This window comes from Planococcus citri, chromosome 4 (genome assembly GCF_950023065.1).
Source record: "Planococcus citri chromosome 4, ihPlaCitr1.1, whole genome shotgun sequence".
NCBI classification, from domain to species: Eukaryota; Metazoa; Arthropoda; class Insecta; order Hemiptera; family Pseudococcidae; genus Planococcus; species Planococcus citri.
Window position 1 is genome coordinate 70,742,751 of NC_088680.1, and position 18,689 is coordinate 70,761,439.

At 32.2% G+C, this 18,689-nt stretch overlaps 1 protein-coding gene across 5 annotated transcripts in view; it reads right to left on the reverse strand.

Moving 5' to 3' along the window:
* The window catches only part of LOC135842270 (hypoxia-inducible factor 1-alpha-like), a 132,163-nt gene that overhangs the window by 92,203 nt on the left and 21,271 nt on the right, over positions 1-18,689 (reverse strand). For 3 of the 5 annotated variants that reach the window (XM_065359644.1, XM_065359646.1, XM_065359648.1), the window contains exons 2-8: positions 13,776-13,963; positions 11,151-11,305; positions 8,269-8,439; positions 7,917-8,161; positions 7,684-7,812; positions 4,766-4,872; positions 2,914-3,058 (exon numbers count right to left, since the gene is read on the reverse strand). In XM_065359644.1, the coding sequence (XP_065215716.1) occupies positions 2,914-3,058; positions 4,766-4,872; positions 7,684-7,812; positions 7,917-8,161; positions 8,269-8,439; positions 11,151-11,305; positions 13,776-13,963 (1,140 nt within the window). Of the gene's footprint in view, positions 1-2,913; positions 3,059-4,765; positions 4,873-7,683; positions 7,813-7,916; positions 8,162-8,268; positions 8,440-11,150; positions 11,306-13,775; positions 13,964-14,818; positions 14,986-18,689 lie in introns of those variants that run through there. The other 2 variants (XM_065359645.1, XM_065359647.1) reach the window with 2 other exon arrangements.

An 18,689-nucleotide genomic window follows, 5' to 3' on the forward strand; every position in this document is an offset into this window, starting at 1 on the left:
ATGAATAGTTGTCCATAATATATTTTTTTCAGAATTTTTGAGAGTCGGAACGATATGAAAATTAGGTTTTGAAACTTTTTGAGCTAATTTTTTGTACGAAAAAAAGTGGCAACACTGATTTTTATGACATCACCAAAAAGCCTTTCAAAACCTCTAACTATGGGGAAAAGTTCCATTTTTGTAGGTATCGCGGTTATCGAGCAATCCACTGCTGAAATGGATGATATTTTAGGTTCACTGAAAACTTTGACACCCCCTGGCTGCCGTCAAAAATGAGCTAGAGGGCTGCGATTTGCGCCATTGGTCATCCCTTCGGAAGGTCTTTCCACAGGAAAAATTTCAAAAAAATCGCCGAACCCACCTACCACTTCTTGGTTCAATTGACGTGGAATGACCCAAAAGCCAATTTTTTTAAAAATAAAAATGCAAAAAAATTGAACAAAATATGAAAAAGTAGTTTTAAAAAAATATATAAAATACCAAAACTTTGAACGTTGAAAAAATTCAGAAGCATTCAAACCTCCTTTACAGGCCAAAAAATTTATTTTCAATTTGGGAATCAATGATTCTCAAATTTGACAATATTTCGTATTTTAAAAAAATAGGTATTTTCAAAGTTTTAAAATATTAAATCACCCCCCCCCCCCTTATCATCCCCGCTACCATCGGACAGTCCAAACTATAATTTTTCTAACAAATTCGATATATTTTGTCAATATTCGCCATTTTCAGATACTTAACAAAAAAATATCAATATTTTATAAATTTTTTCGCCATTTTCAGCAATTTTGTTAAATTTTGATGGAATTTTGTCAGCTTCTCCGATTTTGTAACTCATTTTAGATTTTTTTACACTACATTAACGATACTTTTTCAATTTTTTCTTGATCTGTGACCAATTATGCGACCATTCGACCTAACCTTTCAGTAATTTTACGAATGTTAGTCGATAATTTGCGCAATTTTCCAATATTTTACAAGTTTTTCGAATTTGCTGGAATTTTTTCCACGAATTTCTTGTTAATTTCGTTGTGTTTCTGTAGTTTCTACTTTAAAATTTTTCTGCACTATATTTATACAATTTTTTTGAAATTTTTTTCTAGTAAACTACACATAACCTCAAAATCAAAGTAGAAGGCATCACGAACTGAATGAAGAGGCCGAGATCAGAGAAAGAAGGTAACACTCAAATAATTTCAAGAATTGCAATAGCTTTAAAAAATATCATTATCTACTCTAGTAACTTCAAACTAGAAAAATTCGAGCTCACATTTGAAGAAAAAAAAATCCAATAAGACTACAAGTCTCTCATCTAATTTAATCCCTTCGCTCGATACGTCCATTTCGAGACAACTACAAGATCAATGGCCTCGTAAAATCCTCGATACAATTTCATCGTCGACTCGCGAATTATTCGTCAGCTAATTCTCGCTCGGCTCGCTCAGTATTCGTGAACGTAAGTCGTAAGCTCAGTATACATATACAAATACGACACATAGCACCACGACGAGAAATCCAAAACAAACCTGGATATCATCCAAATTCGTCGTATTCGACATTCTCAACTTTTAGCCAAATTCAAATAACCCCGACCGCGCACTATTCTCATCTTGAAAAAGGGTTAATGGAATGAAATCTTCTCATATATAGTAGGTAGAATAGACTCTTGAGAGGAATCGCTCGTTCGCATTAATTCTGGTCGAATGAACGCGCACCTTTGAAGATGAAGTCGTCGAATGGAATTGTACACGAAACAATGCACCTGTCAGTGTCTGTAGTCTTTGTATATAGCTCATGTAGCATAGTACCTACTCGTATTTGTCACATCACATATTATACGTTACGTAACAAGTAGTACATATAAGCCAGCAATTGGCACGTCGAGTCGTCTGGTTACACACTTAAGTAATCCAAATAATATTATACACTCGATTAAATATGTATTACCAATAATTTCGAAATTTTACGTCGTCGAAATAAATTTAAATGAGAAATTAAGCTCGTCTCTCGTACTACACACGAAGCAGGAAAAATGAACGATTTTCGAGTGAGGATGTCTGTGACGCGTCACAAAGACGACGCGACGAAGCACGCAAGCAGAGACGAGGACGAGGGGAGGAAAAAATCGAAGCTCGATGCTGGTCGATGATTTATTACCAGCAGACGATTCCAACGCTAGGTAGCAATTAATTTGGAGAAATTTTCGAAACCGTTCGATAAAACGTGGAAAACATTTTCACCTCCCACATCCACACACACTCTCGATAACAGAATATTAGGTCTAGGAACGAATAAATAGGTATAGGATAGGTGCTAGTAGCTGTGGGTGAACTTTCCACCCTCAAGATAACGAGTATATGAACTCGTCGTCGAGGACTACTTGGCCAACTCAAACGTTCGTTAAAGCGATAAGGTTCGTTTTCAAGTTTTTTTCCATTCTTATTTCAGCGACACGAACGACAATTTTGAGCTTTGTGCTAATGCTATTGTCATATTTTTAGTCCAATTCAACTTATAAATGTGATAAGGGCGCCTCGTACTATTCATATGAAAATTTTTGGATGAATTTTTCACTCGCATCCCTTAAAGTTTTCTATGGGAAAAAAATTCTTTGAAAATTGTGACCTCGGTTTTTTTTTTTTTTTTTTGAATTTTAGAAAATTCTAACCAGAAATGATATTTTTTTGTTTTTTATTTTCAACTTGGGGAAACTCCTTGCACGACTTTTTTGATGAAGGGTTGAGGGGAGGAGAGGAGAGGGAGAATCTCAACAAGTATGGTATTATTTTCTCAAAAAATTTAACAACTTGTGGTTGAGAGTAGAAAGCCAAAAAAAAAAAACTTACAAAATAAAAACCACCCTAACAATACACATAACAAGATAAAATGGTGTACAGATTCCAAAACACTTACCTAACGATGAAGTTGACGCAAACGACGCTCAATGGCTTTTGATTATTACTATAAATTAACGTGACTTGAGTCACGACCCACTTATAACCGCCACCGAGGGCTAAAAATCTATATCGTTCCGTCTGCGACTGACCTTTTTCAAAAACTGCAAAAATAAACAAAAAAAACAAAACATCAACAACTTTTATACGTCGCAATTTCAGTATCAATAATCATAATCAATAAAATAAAATTGAAAAATTCCAATTAACGAAGAATTGATTATTCTTTTAATATTTTTTATCTTCATTGTTGTTTTTTTTTTCGATGAACATAATTCGCAGTCGTCGATCGTCTTCGTTCTGAGTTGAAATTCAGATTGGCCAAAAAAATTCTAATCGTTTTTGACGATGATGATGACGTAAGTAAAGGGTATCAAAATTTCAATTGAATTATGAAATTTGCGATATCTTTCAATTGAGTAAAAATACACGAAATATGAAAATTTTTTCATCGTTTGACGTAGGTAGGTGTGCAGTCGAAGCAGAAAGTACAGGGTACATTTTATCATCATCAGTATTTAATAAAAAAAAAAAAAAAAAAAAAAAATGCTCAAGTAAGTAATACTTTTAATTTGTTTGATAATTTAATGCGCAAAATTTTTCAAAAAAGCACTACAAAAAATACCAAAATTTCAAGTCATTTGAAAATATGTCAATTTTTTGAAAAAATTCAAGAAAAAAATCACATTAATTCAAATTTGAAAAAATTCTTCCATTTCAATCCCTGAATCGAAATGATTGGAAAATTTTTCACCTATCGATGCATTTTGCCATTAACAGTTTAATATCTAATTTGAAAATGCAACATAATCAAAATTCAAATGTTCGATTTCTAATCAATTCCGATTTATGCTTTTTGCTTAATTACTTCTTAACAAAGCAAAGTCAACATTATGGCCAATAAAATCGAAAGCTTCATTTAACGATCGACACGACGACAGATAAAAGCTAGAGTTCCGATAAAATACGTAAATTAATATTTTTTTCAAATTACCACCTAGTTAATTGGATTAACTCTAAAAATACACACGTGCATATGCATAACGGACTGAATATCTCTCGTCCCTTGGCGCCAACACTGACCAACTCTTTCCTCGCATTATATTGATAATTTTGAAGAAAAAGTTCAACATTTAAAAAATAATCTAATTGAACCAGGTGCCAGGTGGCCAAAAATTATCAAAATTTACACCGAATTGCGTTCAATTAAAAAATTCAACTACCTATCCAAAAAATTACAAATTAAAAAAAAAATCATCGAAAAAAAAATATTGGAGCAATTTGCTTTATAAACGTAGAATCATTTCGTACTCGTAATCATTCCATTTCAAATTACATATTCTAAACTAGATCCATTCAAAAAAAAAAAAAAAAAACCTTGAACATTGAAACGAAAAAAAGTGACCAGTCTTGTATTCCGATAGAATTAAAATTTTGGTATTAATGAAGAAAAAAAATCTATATTTGTTCGCTTATCTCTAGGCTGTTTATTATTTCCAAACTCTCTACGTTCATCGTTTCGATTTCGATAAAAAGCAAAAAAAAAAAAAAAAAAAGATAGAGAAAAAAAAATCAAATTAATTCAAAAAGCCTTGAAATCGTTCGGCGCGTGTCAATAAACCCACCAGCGGTACACGTAATTTTTATCGAAAAAACCTTCAATCTGCGAAGGAACCAGCGATAAGAATATTCTCCAAATGCACAACTTTTTAGCTCTCAATATACTTACGTGTGTATTCTTCGATACCCTAGCCTAATTAACGCGAATAAAAATAACAAAATAATAATTACGCCTCATTAGGCACACTTACGGTTTTTGAAGCAGTTTTTTATCACCGCCGTATCTTGAGCATGATGATAATCGTAGATGGATTTTTTAATCAGCGCGTCCGGATTGTAGCCGAAAAATTCCACAATTCTGAAATAATACATATCACATGTCAAATGAGTGCTGTTTAGCGCAATAAATAACCTTTTTGTTTTAACAATACAATTACGATTAAATAATACCTATACTACCAGCCTATCACGTGCATCGAATAATTTTTAATATTTCGTAATGTAAGTTAAGTACCAAGTTCTTAATCAATCAGTTGTACATTCCATTTGACTTTTCTTCAAAAACTGAACCACATTTCTTATCTCCATTTCAAACAACAAAAGTACCCCCTCCTCTCACTTCAAAAAAAAATTGGAGGATTAAAATAACACCAAGTCAAAGACCATAATTATTACAATCCCAAATTATTCATATCAGGGAAGATGCCATTTTTTGAATTATTTCATTAAAATACATTTAATTCAAAGAATTCAGAAAAAATCCATTCAAAATGGAAAAATCTCCTGAAAAACATACAAAAATCTACATTACAAATTTTCTTTGAAAAATCATATAAAAATAATATAAATTCAAAAACTAAACAAAACAAACCAAAAATTTATCAAAAACGTTTCCATAAAAATGTACAAAAATCGATTTAAAAATAGAAAAAAAACACCTGGAAAATATTACAGATTTTCTTAAAAATCATGCAAATATTTAGAATCTATTTTTCAAAAATCAATGAGATAAGAAAATAGCTTTCTTTTATCAGTTCACTTCCTTTGAGAAAAAAAATCTGGGAAAAAATGTATCCCTGGAAAAATCAACTTCAGCGATCAAGTCATGAAAAGTTACCAAACTCGAGTATTGAATCTTTCAGCACATTATTTTGTAATTTTGTTTCTTAACTTTATTCACTAATTTTCGATGAGCCGAAAATGTTGATTCATTTCCGGGGGTGGGGGGGAGGAGGTGATGGGATAGATTAGCGGAGTGCCCAGTACTGTGAGTCGTCTTAAACCTTTTTTTTTTTTAAAGGACCTCACAGTTTTTTTTAAATTACAAAATCTCAAAACCAAAAAGATTCAATACTTTAAATGACATTAATTTCAAAATTAAAAATGACCTAATACTACCCTTCCACCCCCTCCTCTTCAAAAAAAAAAAAAAAACTCAATAACGTTAACAAAATTATCAAAGCAAAATATTTCAAAAATTTAAAGCAGTCAAAAAATGAAAAACTGAGATTTTTCAATGCACAATTTTTATTAAAATTAAATTTGAAAAAAATATACTTTGAAATTTTGTTTTGCAATACAAGTCGAAAACACAAAATTTCTGACCTCTTCACCTTTTTCAAATTTTTTTCTTCAATTTTCAAAAAAAAAAAAAAAGTATAAAGAAGACTCACTTAAGCGTTTAGATTTTCAAATAAATTAATTTTTGGAGGAAAATGTCAAAATTTTGAGGCTGTCATGAAGAGAAAAGGGTCTAGGAGGCTCTCATTTTAAAAATTCCAATTTTTATCACTCCCCAATAACTAAATTCATTCAATTTAAGACTTTTTTTTGGCTAAAAAAAATTGAAAAAAACACTGCAATTATATTTTAGGTGACAGAATCTCTAAACAAAATGTGGAAAGAAAGGGGGAGGGGTGAAAAACGCGTTGAAAATTTGTATTTCACTAATTTTATGTACATTTTGGCATCCTACTGACTTCTCGAATCCGAGAATTAAATGAAAATACAAGAAACCGAACTTCAAAAAATAATTTTGACTCGACTGGAGCTCATTTGAAAAGAATTCTGCGCACCAAAACTCTTTAAAATGGCGAAAAATCATCCGACTTAAAAATATTTTTCGATTAAAAAATCAAAACGAAAAATCAGAAGACAGCAGGGGCATTTACAACCCATGATAATTAGAAAAATAGGGGCAGAAATTTGAAATGAAAGCAAAATTCTGCGACATTTGTTAATTTCTCTAGAAGAGTATAATTTCTGGAATTTTCTCAGTTTTCCAAAGACTTTGGGCACCTTGCGAATGTTCCTCCACAGATTTCATTTCATTGTGAACACTTCAAACTTGAAATACAAAAATGAAACAAGAAATTATCATCGCTACATGAATAATTTTTTTAAACTCTCATTTTCAAAAATATGAAAAAAATCTCATTTTCAAAAATATGAAAAAAATTGAAAAAATTGTCCAAATCACAGCATCACTTTTCAACCAAATTTTTTCACTTTTTCGCGGTCATTTGGGTTCAAAAGCGAACTTGGCAAAAACCGACAAGGCTAAAATGATAATTAGTATTTTTTTTTTCAACAGCAAACATAGTAGTAACTCCGAACTAATCATTCTTCATGTAGGAAGTGCTTCGATACATACAGCGACGAAACAAATTAAAACGACATTTATTTCAATTTATCGAGCGTTCTATGTTCTTCTCTTCTGCGAATTATCAGTTCACAAAGGGCGTTTGCCGAAAAAAAACACGACCAATTTTCAACCGCTGACAATTCTAAGAATCACGCCGGTCTCGCTTATTTATAATAATTTTACCTTGAAAGGTACCCGTAAACAGTGTATTTTTATTTTCGTCAAGTGGGAAGTTGTGTTCGAAAAAAAAAGAATTGTCTATGTTAGAAAACTGCAATCCAATACAATACCCTTGATTAGCGATATAAAAAGCTTTTTAAAAAAAATAAATAAATAAAAAAAAACACCAGTTATTATTTTTTTTTTTGAAAAATATTTATACGCGACACCAGCCAACATGCTCATAATATTCAAATATCACCCATTTCATAACAATCCAGCATTAGTTCGATAATGATACGAGTAAAATATCCCAAAACCTGCACACACTGGCAGAGAGGATCAATTTTTGAAATTTTTGTTTACCTATTATCGACTTCTGCGAACTTCATATCCAAAGAGTGCACGCTATAAAAGGCGTTCACCGATAAACGCACTCGTAAATCCGTCTTTTTGCTACATTTACCCAGTGCCGATATAATCTTTACCTCAATACTGCGTATACAGCAAAATACCAACATTAAAATAGACGTAAAGAAGACAAACAGATAGAAGAACCAAGAGAAACCATTTTTCCAGTCACATTCGGTGATAATTACCTTTCGTCGGCGTACGTGTACTTCATGTCCAGCGAGTGCTTACTCAGAAAAGTATTAATTCCGAGAGGTATCTCGATATTAGCCGGGTGCCAAATCGCTTCGCCTATACCGATGAAATGGTAAGCCGGAGTATTGGCCACGATCGAGTTCGAGTCGCCGTCTTCTGAGGTAGCAGCGTTATTATTTGCGTCTTGATCGACCTGAGGTGGTTTAGTTGGCATTACACGACCGGTATAGTGAATGACCTGAAAACAAAATCCATACAGTTAGTTATAATTTGAACGTACAGCAAAAAACGAGCTGTAGAGATTGATCGCAAAATCACAAACCCATGATCGAGGCATGAAATTACCTTATATTGAGTCGCTTTATTACAATTAACCGATCGTCCTTTTGGACTCCACTTCATTCGAAGGAAGTAAGATTTTTGGACGTTGACGTCTTTGGTGGATAACATTTCTTTTATTTCGGCATGATCGCAAGGGTGGCTCAATTCGTATATACTTTGTCCGAGAACTTCGACCTGGAAATCACAAAAACAGCGTAATTAGTAGATGAAAAATTGAATTGAAAATGCTCAAACTACGTCAGCATTTTGTATTCATTATAGTACGGATCAACGAGAACGCCACCGATGGTTGGTTAAGTGGAAATTTATTCGAGTTGGAATTTTGCTGGATCAAAATTTTTCTATTTCAGGAGTAAACTAAGTACATAGAAGAAAATGGGAAAATTCAGAGTACAATTTTCAAAAATTGAGATTTTTTTACAACTTTTTCAAAATTTGATATTTTAGACAAACTTTTTCAAAAATCAAGATTTTTAGACAATCTTTTCAAAAATTGACATTTCTGACAACTTTTTTTAAAAATTAAATTTTGACAATTGTTTCAAAAATTGACATTTTTGACAACTTTTTCAAAATTGACATTTTTTGACAACTTTTTTTACAAATCGAGATTTTTAGACAATTTTTTTTAAAAATGAGATTTCTGACAACCTTTTTAGACAACTTTTTGCAAAAATGACATTTTTCGACAAGTTTTTCAAAAATTGAAATTTTTTGACAACCTTTTTTAAAAATTGATATTTTTGACAACTTGTTGAGAAATTGACATTTTTGACAACTTTTTGAAAAATTGACATTTTTGACAACTTTTTTACAATACTTAATTGAGATTTTTAGACAACCTTTTTTACAAATTGAGATTTTTAGACAATTTTTAAAAAATTGAGATTTTTGACAACCTTTTTAAGAAATTGAGATTTTTTGACAACTTTTTCAAAAATTGAGATTTTTAGACAATTTTTAAAAAAATTGAGATTTTTGACCACTTGTTGAAAAATTGACATTTTTTGACAACCTTTTTTAAAACTTGATATTTTTTGACAACTTTTTGAAAAATTGACTTTTTTGACAACTTTTTCAAAAATTAAGCTTCTTAGACAAATTTTTTCAAAAAATAAGACATTTTTTGACAACTTTTTGAAAAATTGATACTTTTTGACAACCTATTTCAAAAATTGTGATTCCAGAAAACCTTTTAAAAAAATTGTCATTTTTTGACAACTGTTTCAAAAATTGTCATTTTTTGACAACTGTTTCAAAAATTGACATTTTTTGACAACTTTTGCAAAAATTGATATTTTTTTGACAACTTCTTAAACAATTGACATTTTTTGACAGCATTTTGAAAAATTGAGATTTTTTGACAACCTTTTCAAAAAATTGACATTTTTTGACAACCTTTTTTACAAATTGAAATTTTTAGACAATTTTTTAAAAAAATTGAGATTTTTGACCACGTGTTGAAAAATTGGCATTTTTTGACAACCTTCTTTAAAACTTGACCTTTTTGACAACTTTTTCAAAAATTAAGCTTTTTAGACAATTTTTTCAAAAAATAAGACATTTTTTGACAACTTATGGAAAAATTGAGACTTTTTGACAACCTATTTCAAAAATTGTGATTTCAGAAAACCTTTTAAAAAAATTGTCATTTTTTGACAACCTTTTTCAAAAATTGATATTTTTTGACAATTTTTGCAAAAATTGATATTTTTTTGACAACTTCTTGAAAAATTGACATTTTTTGACAGCATTAATTTTGAAAAATTGAGATTTTTTGACAACCTTTTCAAAAAATTGACATTTTCGACAATCTTTTTTAAAATTGAATTTTTTGACAATTTCTTTAAAAATTTACAATTTTTGACAACTTGTTCGAAAATCGACATTTTTTGACTTAGGCAAATTATGAAAAAAAAATAGAACCTTATTCCTAAGCAACTAAACTAGTTTGGCAATTATTTTGGAACATAAAGAGGTCTTTTCAACAGATAAAGAAAATATCAATTCTTCTTGAATGTTTGGAGTGGGGGGGGGGGGCGCAAAACATCATGACCTTACCTGAAAAATCCTTATACCTTTTTCACATACTGATGTACAATTTTTTTTCAAATTTTACGAAAGTTTTGTCATTTTTTTGTTTATTATAATACCAATTTTTAGGCCTTATTTATCTTTTAAAGAAATTTTAACGATGTTAAGATACACATAATTTTTCAAAAACTTCACGATGTTTCACTAAAATTTCATTACTTCTTGGTAATATTTAAAGGTTTTATTGTTTTTTTTTTCAAGATTTCAAAAACTATAAGTAGCTCAGGGCAGTTTTTCAATAATAACGGATGCATTTGCATATCCACGCACATCACACCTTGGAATTACACAACCATTTTCAATTTTACGACAGTAAAAAAAAAAAATCGTGAAAAAACACAACACGCAATTTGGCATGTTGCGGAACGACCAAAAAAACGGCGTTTCAAGTAGGCAACTTAACTAACACCTCATCATACTAGCCAATATTGGCGGATTACGGAACCGCGAAGCTGAACACAGAGCGAGTACAGCGAATGACCTTGCGATCGTAAAAATACTCGGTATAAAATCGGGTAATCGACACCGTTAAACTTGGCACCTTGGGAAAAATTATATCGTCCTAATTTCTTAATTAATTATACAAGACTGCCTGCATATCGTGCGTATATTTACATGCACACACAGTACATATCTATTCCCCACCACCACCACTGCCACCAACTACCCATAAAGGTGTGTAGTCGTGTTGCAACCACCACCACCGCCACTACCGTTGTATAAAAAATACACATAAACGAGCCCAGCTCTGAAGTACCATACTAGTACAGTATGTTAGATATGTGTTTTACCTGTTGCAGGCCCAAATAACGATTAACGCTTTCCGATATGTATACGATATCGCCTTCTGCTGTGGTTACTAATAAGAAACCTTCCAACGAATCCACAAACAAAGAATCCATGCTACATCCTTCGATTTTGGTTTCTTTTTCCTCTTTGGTAGGTACTGAAAAAAAAACACGAGTAATTAAATAAGTTAGGTACAACTGCTACGAGTAATTATTATACCTACATATTATAAGTTTCGCTTCGCGAGCTACCAGAATGAGCGAGGAAAAAAAAAGAAAATTCCGTAGCTTTAGGGGGATTTTTCCCCACCATTTCAGGATAATTACGAGTACGATTTCGCGTATATAACGATGGCATGATGGCGATTTTTATCGACTTTTAAGACGTATCAGGAAGTAATTAAGCGTGGGGATTTCTGGGTCGGTTTGATTTGGTATTCGCATAGGCCTATTACGATCAGCTAAATTAACTGTGTTAGGCTCAGAAAAAGTGAAAAAATCAAATTTTCAAAGAAGGTAAAAATAATTGGACCTTTTTTAAAGATTTATTTTTTGGAGTCACGCTAAATCTCAGAAATTGTAAATCCATAATTTTTTTACCCCCTCCTCATCCCAAACATCCAAAAAGCAATGATTTTCGCCTCATCTGTTTGAAAAGTCCTCTGTTTGTTCCAAAATTGCCGCAAGTCTTGTTTTTTTTTTTATTTTTTTACAAAATTTTGCTTACAAGGTTTTGTTTTTAGTTTTGTTATCCAAATTTTCTAAAATTAAAAAGTGTTAGTTTTTGGCAAGAGTATCAATTTTTAAAAACAAACATGTCAAGAAGCGTCAATTTTTGGCAACATGATCAGACTGCGTCAGTTTTTGACATATTTATCAAAAAATGTCCATTTTTGCCAAATGTCAAAAAATTCCCACCTTCGGTAAAATTATCAAAAAGGGTCAATTTTTGCCTAAAGTGTCAAACAGTCCTATGCTTGCCAAAATTGCTCAAAAAAATCGTGTTTTAGCAATAAAAATTTCTTCAGTTTTTATGGGAATTTTACATAATTTTAAAATTTTATTGCGGACCACTTTGGGGGCAAGTGCCCCCACAAAAAAAAAGCCCTGATGTATAACGATACCAAAATATGTAATAACGTAAGCGAAAGAGCATGCAAAAATACATCATCAGCCAAAGTTTCAGACACCAAAGCACATTTTTCAATATTTGATTATTTTTCAAAATCAAAAGGTCAAAAAAGCAAAAAAAAAAAAATCAAAATTTCATGTAATTGCGACCTAGAATTCTACAAATTGGTACGTTCCCTATTTCCGATCACCCCCCCCCTCCATCGATATTAAACCATTTTGAGCAATTCTGGAGTCCCCAGCAGATTTTTGAAAGCTGAAATTTCCACAAAATTCCACCCAATGAAGTTGAAAAGTACTTTAGACCCTAACTCTAACAAGCTGAGTCGATTGGAGGAGGTTTCAAACCGTTCTAGAGCTTCCAGCCACATTTTGGAAATTCTAAATTTTTAAAAAGTGCCAATATAAAACGTCTAGATTCATTTCAACACGTACAAACGCGATTGGTGCTTGTTAGAAAATGTGTTGAAGTCGTTTATGGTTTTGAAGTTCATTTCGACAGAATTTATGACGTTTGACGATATACCTACTGGAATTTTCAAAAAAAAAAAAAACCATCTAGATGAGGCTCCAAAACGGCTTGAAAACATATCCAGTCGATTCGGTATGTCACCAAAAATGACCATAGTCCGGCGAAAGGTGCACAGTACGTAGGTAAATTTTTCAAATTTTCAATGTGAAACCGCTGGAGAAATTCTTTGATTCCAAACTGGCAGAAACTGATTGTGGAAAAATAGCGTTTAATCGGTCGAGTGAGTCAGTATAACAAGCACCAATCACGTTTATACCAGCTGAAGTTGATTTGGATGGTTTTTGTGGTACTTTTGAAAAATCTGGAATTTCCAAAATACAGCTGGAAGCTCCAGAATAGCTTGAAACCGCCTCAAATTGATTCATCATGTTGAAATTAGGGTACACTTGATGTAAATTTTGATTTTACAACTTCACTGGTAAAATTTCATGGCAATTTTAACCATCGGAAATCTGCTGGAGGCTCCAGAACTGCTCAAAACGGTCCGGAACCGTTTCCAATCTATTCGAAGGGTCCTCCAAAATAGAATACATACCAAATTTCATCAATTCAACAATCCAACTCAATTTGGTACAATTTCAATTTTTTCCCATTTTTTACATTTTTTGGTTTTCAAAAATTCACCAAAACTCAAAATTCACTCAAAACCCACATTTTTGCAAAAAAAATAAAAAAATAAATAAAATCACAAAAAAATGTTGAAGCTGCAACCTTCGAGAACCTTTTGTGGAAAAAAGTGCATTTTGTTGATAAATTTAGATCCTGAAAACACTTTTTCCTATTCGTCTTGAAAATAGGACTCAAAAAGCAACAGATATCCAAACCAGACGATCCTCAAAATTTCAGCACATCGATAAATCTTTCAATTAGCCCCCCCCCCCCTCTCAAAAAAATAACCATCATCCTTTTCATCATTACAATTGAACCTCTAAACACGAGAACGAATAAAAAATCAATCAACTTACACGAATCGACAACAGCCCGTATCTTTAAAAGTGATATAGCCAATCTGATGACCGATGCTTTATCTAAATGTGCCACTTTGGAAGCAGGAATAGGCAATAACGATGACAAATCGGTGAATATCTCAGTTTCTCTACCACGTCTACACCGGGCAGCATCTCTCGACTTTTCTTTTCTTCTTTCCATGTTTCTGTTGACAATCAAAAATCAAAAAAATAACATTAAAATGAGAACGACCTAAGTTAAATAAACACAAATTTTTATCTACATAGAAAAGCGAAAAATACGCTACGTTATCGATATTTTATGTATGTACAAGAATATAATCGGAAATACTGTTATTCCAACACATCGTTTATAGTACGTTCAATTAATATTTATAGTTGTTCACTTTTTTCCTTCAGCACATCATCACTATACACGATATAATTTCATCATTTTAATTCCCTTCTATGTTCATTTTATCTACTCCAACACAAAAGTACGGGCAGTTAGAGAAGTACACACGAGTAATACCCACAAGTTCGATGCCATAGCTACGATTTAGCAATAAAATACCAACCGTGTAGCATTCTAAAAGCAAAAAAAATAATAATTCGCTGGTATTTGAACCATTTCTTATAAATTTTTTCACGTTTTATTGCACCAGTTCTGGAAAAACCAAACTCATCAACGAAGCATTCGAGATGAGCAACCACGATGAAGACTTTTGTCAGGTATATTGAGTACTTTTTGGTAACTAAAAATTCCACAATCGAATAATTTTATGATTTTTTCCCTTCTATCAATTCGATCATTCGATTCAACAAAATGAACTCGAGTGACTATTTATCAGCATGACCACTTCATGAATCACAAGTGCATAAGTTGAATTCTCGGAACATGAAGATGTGCAAGAAGTAGGTACTCGATCGTTGGGTAATTCCTGAACCATTTTGATCAAACTGCAATATCTTTTCGATGAATTTGAATCCTCATTCAGCGTACAAAATGACTAAGAAAATCGAACAAAACGCGTTTCTAAGAGGGCAAAAACTCTACTTACTGGACTTTTTTTTCATATCAATTTCAATATTCTGAGAAACTCCACGAAATTTCGGATCACCATTCGGGGGAAAAGAGAATGAATTCGCGACTCACGAGGGCACGTTTCGACGGTAGGTTTGCCAGGTGCACTGGTCAACTTTCGCACGCGACTGCTGATCGACTACTGATTTCGTGCTGCGATCTTACCATCGCCGAGCAAAAAACCCATCCGTCGTAATTTGCCATTATCTCGATGTACGAGCATCATCTCACATAGACACTTGATCTTGCCAACTGATTGCAGTAGACCTATAACTAGAGCTACGAATGTATATTGAATTTCATGAAGATCAGGTCAATGGCCCCTTTACTATCTACCATTGATTTTTGTAAAAAATCAATGCTATCTACATACAGAATGAAGACATGTTTCAGGGCAATTTTCAGACAAAATAAAGTCAAAAACGCTTCACAGCAACGAGAAGAATGCAACTGCGCAAAAAGCATCCCAGAAGGAAGCTAGGAAACTGCGATGCAATAACGATAACAAAGCATCAGTAAAAATACGAATAATAGCGAGTAAAAGTACATAATAACATACATTCTTATCAGTGAAGTATCTTTGTTTTCGCGAATTAACTACATACAACGTAGCGTCGATTCGTTTATTTTATCTAATTAGGAGAATGCGGACGAGAGAAACAATTTTTTGTTGTTTTTATTCGCACCTCGCCACAAATATGCAACGACGCGACGACGATGACCACCACCAGCACTGCTGTCGTCGCCAATCAAACGCAACAAGGTGTGCACGACCTTGGCCGACTATAAAAATGATCGTCTACTCCGCATGTTAAGCATTGATATGTATTATTTGTATACATAAATGCATCCTAAAGTCAATATGAACGAAAAAATAAACCATCATGGTCGATGCATGATATTCATTATTACGTATGTACATTCGCTATTCAAATTTTAGCAGTTCACCAAGTGATAAGGGAAGTAAACAAAGCACAGTAGAAGAAGTGATGCTTTGAGCCTTGAGGCCATGAAAATACTCTCAGCTGGCAACGTATTTAAATTTTTTCTTAAAAAAAGAATAACTTGAGAATCTTTCAACATTAAAATGTAACCATTTCTATTTCAATAAGATTATCTGCATTCAAATTTAAATTGTTCAACTTTTCAACATCCCACTACTTGGAGTCAACTTCAACGATGCACTATACGAAAATCTGGACTTCTGGAGACCGCTTCAACCACCCCTCCACCCCCTCATTGGATGGCAAATTGCAATTTTCGTTGAAAAAAATCAAGTTGAAATTTAGTTTTTCAAATCGAAGAAGTTCTTCAAATTGGAAAGAATATCGAAGGTTTGTGATTGTTGTTCCTCGCCCCGCCATTTCATCTCCTCGGAGTTCAATATCATTCATTAAAATCAAGAGAGGGGACTGGGAAACTGGGGGTTGAAAATTTGCCACTTTAAAACACTTGAGAATGAACTGAAATTTGAAAAATAATGAGCCAAATAATCTATAGTAAATTACACAAGCCAAATAGAAGATTTTTGAAACACTGGTTGGAAATTTAAATTTTGCTACTTTTGCTGAATTTTCTTCAGTTTTTGGTAATTTTTTTATTAAATTTAACGCTGTTTTTTATTCACGATTTATCACTTTCAAGGTTTTTTCAACAATTTTTATCGAAATTTCGTTACTTTTTGGTACCTTGTCAAGATTTTAATAGTTTCTTCGTGTTTTTAGAGGTTAGGTATTTCAACAATGTTTGATAAAGTTTCACATAAATTTTAGGCAATTAACAGCGATTCAATTTTTTTTCTCATTGGGGTGTTATTTTCTCATGTTTTTGAAACCTTTAAAGGATTTTTAGACAAATTTAACCGAAATTTCGAGCGTTTTCACACAGGCTATTGAGTAACTTGTAGCGATTTTGATGTGTTTTTTTTGTTTTTTTAATCTTTTGAACAAGTTTTAAACGAAGTTTCAAGCAATATTTTTTTGTGAAATTTTTGATGTTTTCTGAAATTTATATCTATCAATTTTAAAACGTTTTCTCGTGATTTTAAATCAATTCAACCGGTTTTAAAATTAAATCATTTTTATTGTTAAAAAATCCATATTTCCGTCAAAATTGTCAGAAAGTGGCCATTTTTGACACAATTGTGAAAAAGTGCCTGTTTTTGTCAAAATTGTCAAAAAGTGCCTGTTTTTGTCAAAATTGTCAGAAAATGCCTACTTTTGGCAAAATTGTCAACAAGGGTTGATTTTTGTCGAAATTGTCAAACAGTCCTGTTCTTGCCAAGATTGCTCAAAAAAATTCTTCTTCCGCCAAAAATTGTCGAAATGTAGTAAAATGTGTCTATTTTTGGCACAATTTTCAAAAAGTGTCTATTTTTGGCAAAATTGTCAACAAGGGTTGATTTTTGTCGAAATTGTCAAACAGTCTTATTCTTGCTAAGATTGCCCAAAAAAATTCTTCTCTCGCCAAAAGTTGTCAAAATGTAGTAAAATGTGTCCAATTTTGGCACAATTGTCAAAAAGTGTCCATTTTTGGCAAAATTGTCAAAAAAGGTTGATTTTTGCCGAAATTGCCCAAAAAAATTCTTCTTTTGCCAAAAATTGTCAAAATGTAATAAAATGTGTCCATTTTTGGCACAATTGTCAAAAAGTGTCCATTTTTGACAAAATTGTCAAAAAAGGTTGATTTTTGCCAAAATCGCCCAACAGTCCTATTCTTGCCAAAATTGCCCAAAAAAATTCTTCTTTCGCCAAAAATTGTCAAAATGTAGTAAAATGTGGCCATTTTTGACAAAATTGTCAAAAAGTGTCTTTTTTGTCAAAATTGCCAAAAAGTGCCAGTTTTTGTTAAAATTGTCAGAAAGTGTCTATTTTTGGAAAAATTGTCAACAAGGGTTGATTTTTGTCGAAATTGTCAAACAGTCCTGTTCTTGCCAAGATTGCTCAAAAAAATTCTTCTTCCGCCAAAAATTGTCAAAATGTAGTAAAATGTGTCTATTTTTGGCACAATTTTCAAAAAGTGTCTATTTTTGGCAAAATTGTCAACAAGGGTTGATTTTTGTCGAAATTGTCAAACAGTCTTATTCTTGCCAAGGTTGCCTAAAAAAATACCTCTCTCGCCAAAAATTGTCAATATGTAGTAAAATGTGTCCAATTTTGGCACAATTGTCAAAAAGTGTCCATTTTTGGAAAAATTGTCAAAAAAGGTTGATTTTTGCCAAAATTGCCCAAAAAAATATTTCTTTTGCCAAAAATTGTCAAAATGTAGTAAAATGTGTCCATTTTTGGCACAATTGTCAAGAAGTGTCCATTTTTGGCAAAATTATCAAAACAGGTAGATTTTTGCCAAACTTGCCCAACAGTCCTATTCTTGCCAAAATTGCCCAAAAAAATTCTTCTCTCGCCAAAAATTGTCAAAATGTAGTAAAATGTGTCCAATTTTGGCACAATTGTCAAAAAGTGTCCATTTTTGGCAAAATTGTCAAAAAAGGTTGATTTTTGCCGAAATTGCCCAAAAAAATTCTTCTTTTGCCAAAAATTGTCAAAATGTAGTAAAATGTGGCCATTTTTGGCACAATTGTCAAAAAGTGTCCATTTTTGGCAAAATTATCAAAACAGGTTGATTTTTGCCGAAATTGCCCAACAGTCCTATTCTTGCCAAGATTGCCTAAAAAAATTCTTCTCTCCCCAAAAATTGTCAAAATGTAGTAAAATGTGTCCAATTTTGGCACAATTGTCAAAAAGTGTCCATTTTTGGCAAAATTGTCAAAAAAGATTGATTTTTGCCGAAATTATCCAACAGTCCTCTTTTTACCAAGATTGCCCAAAAAACCTTGTTTTTGCTAAAAT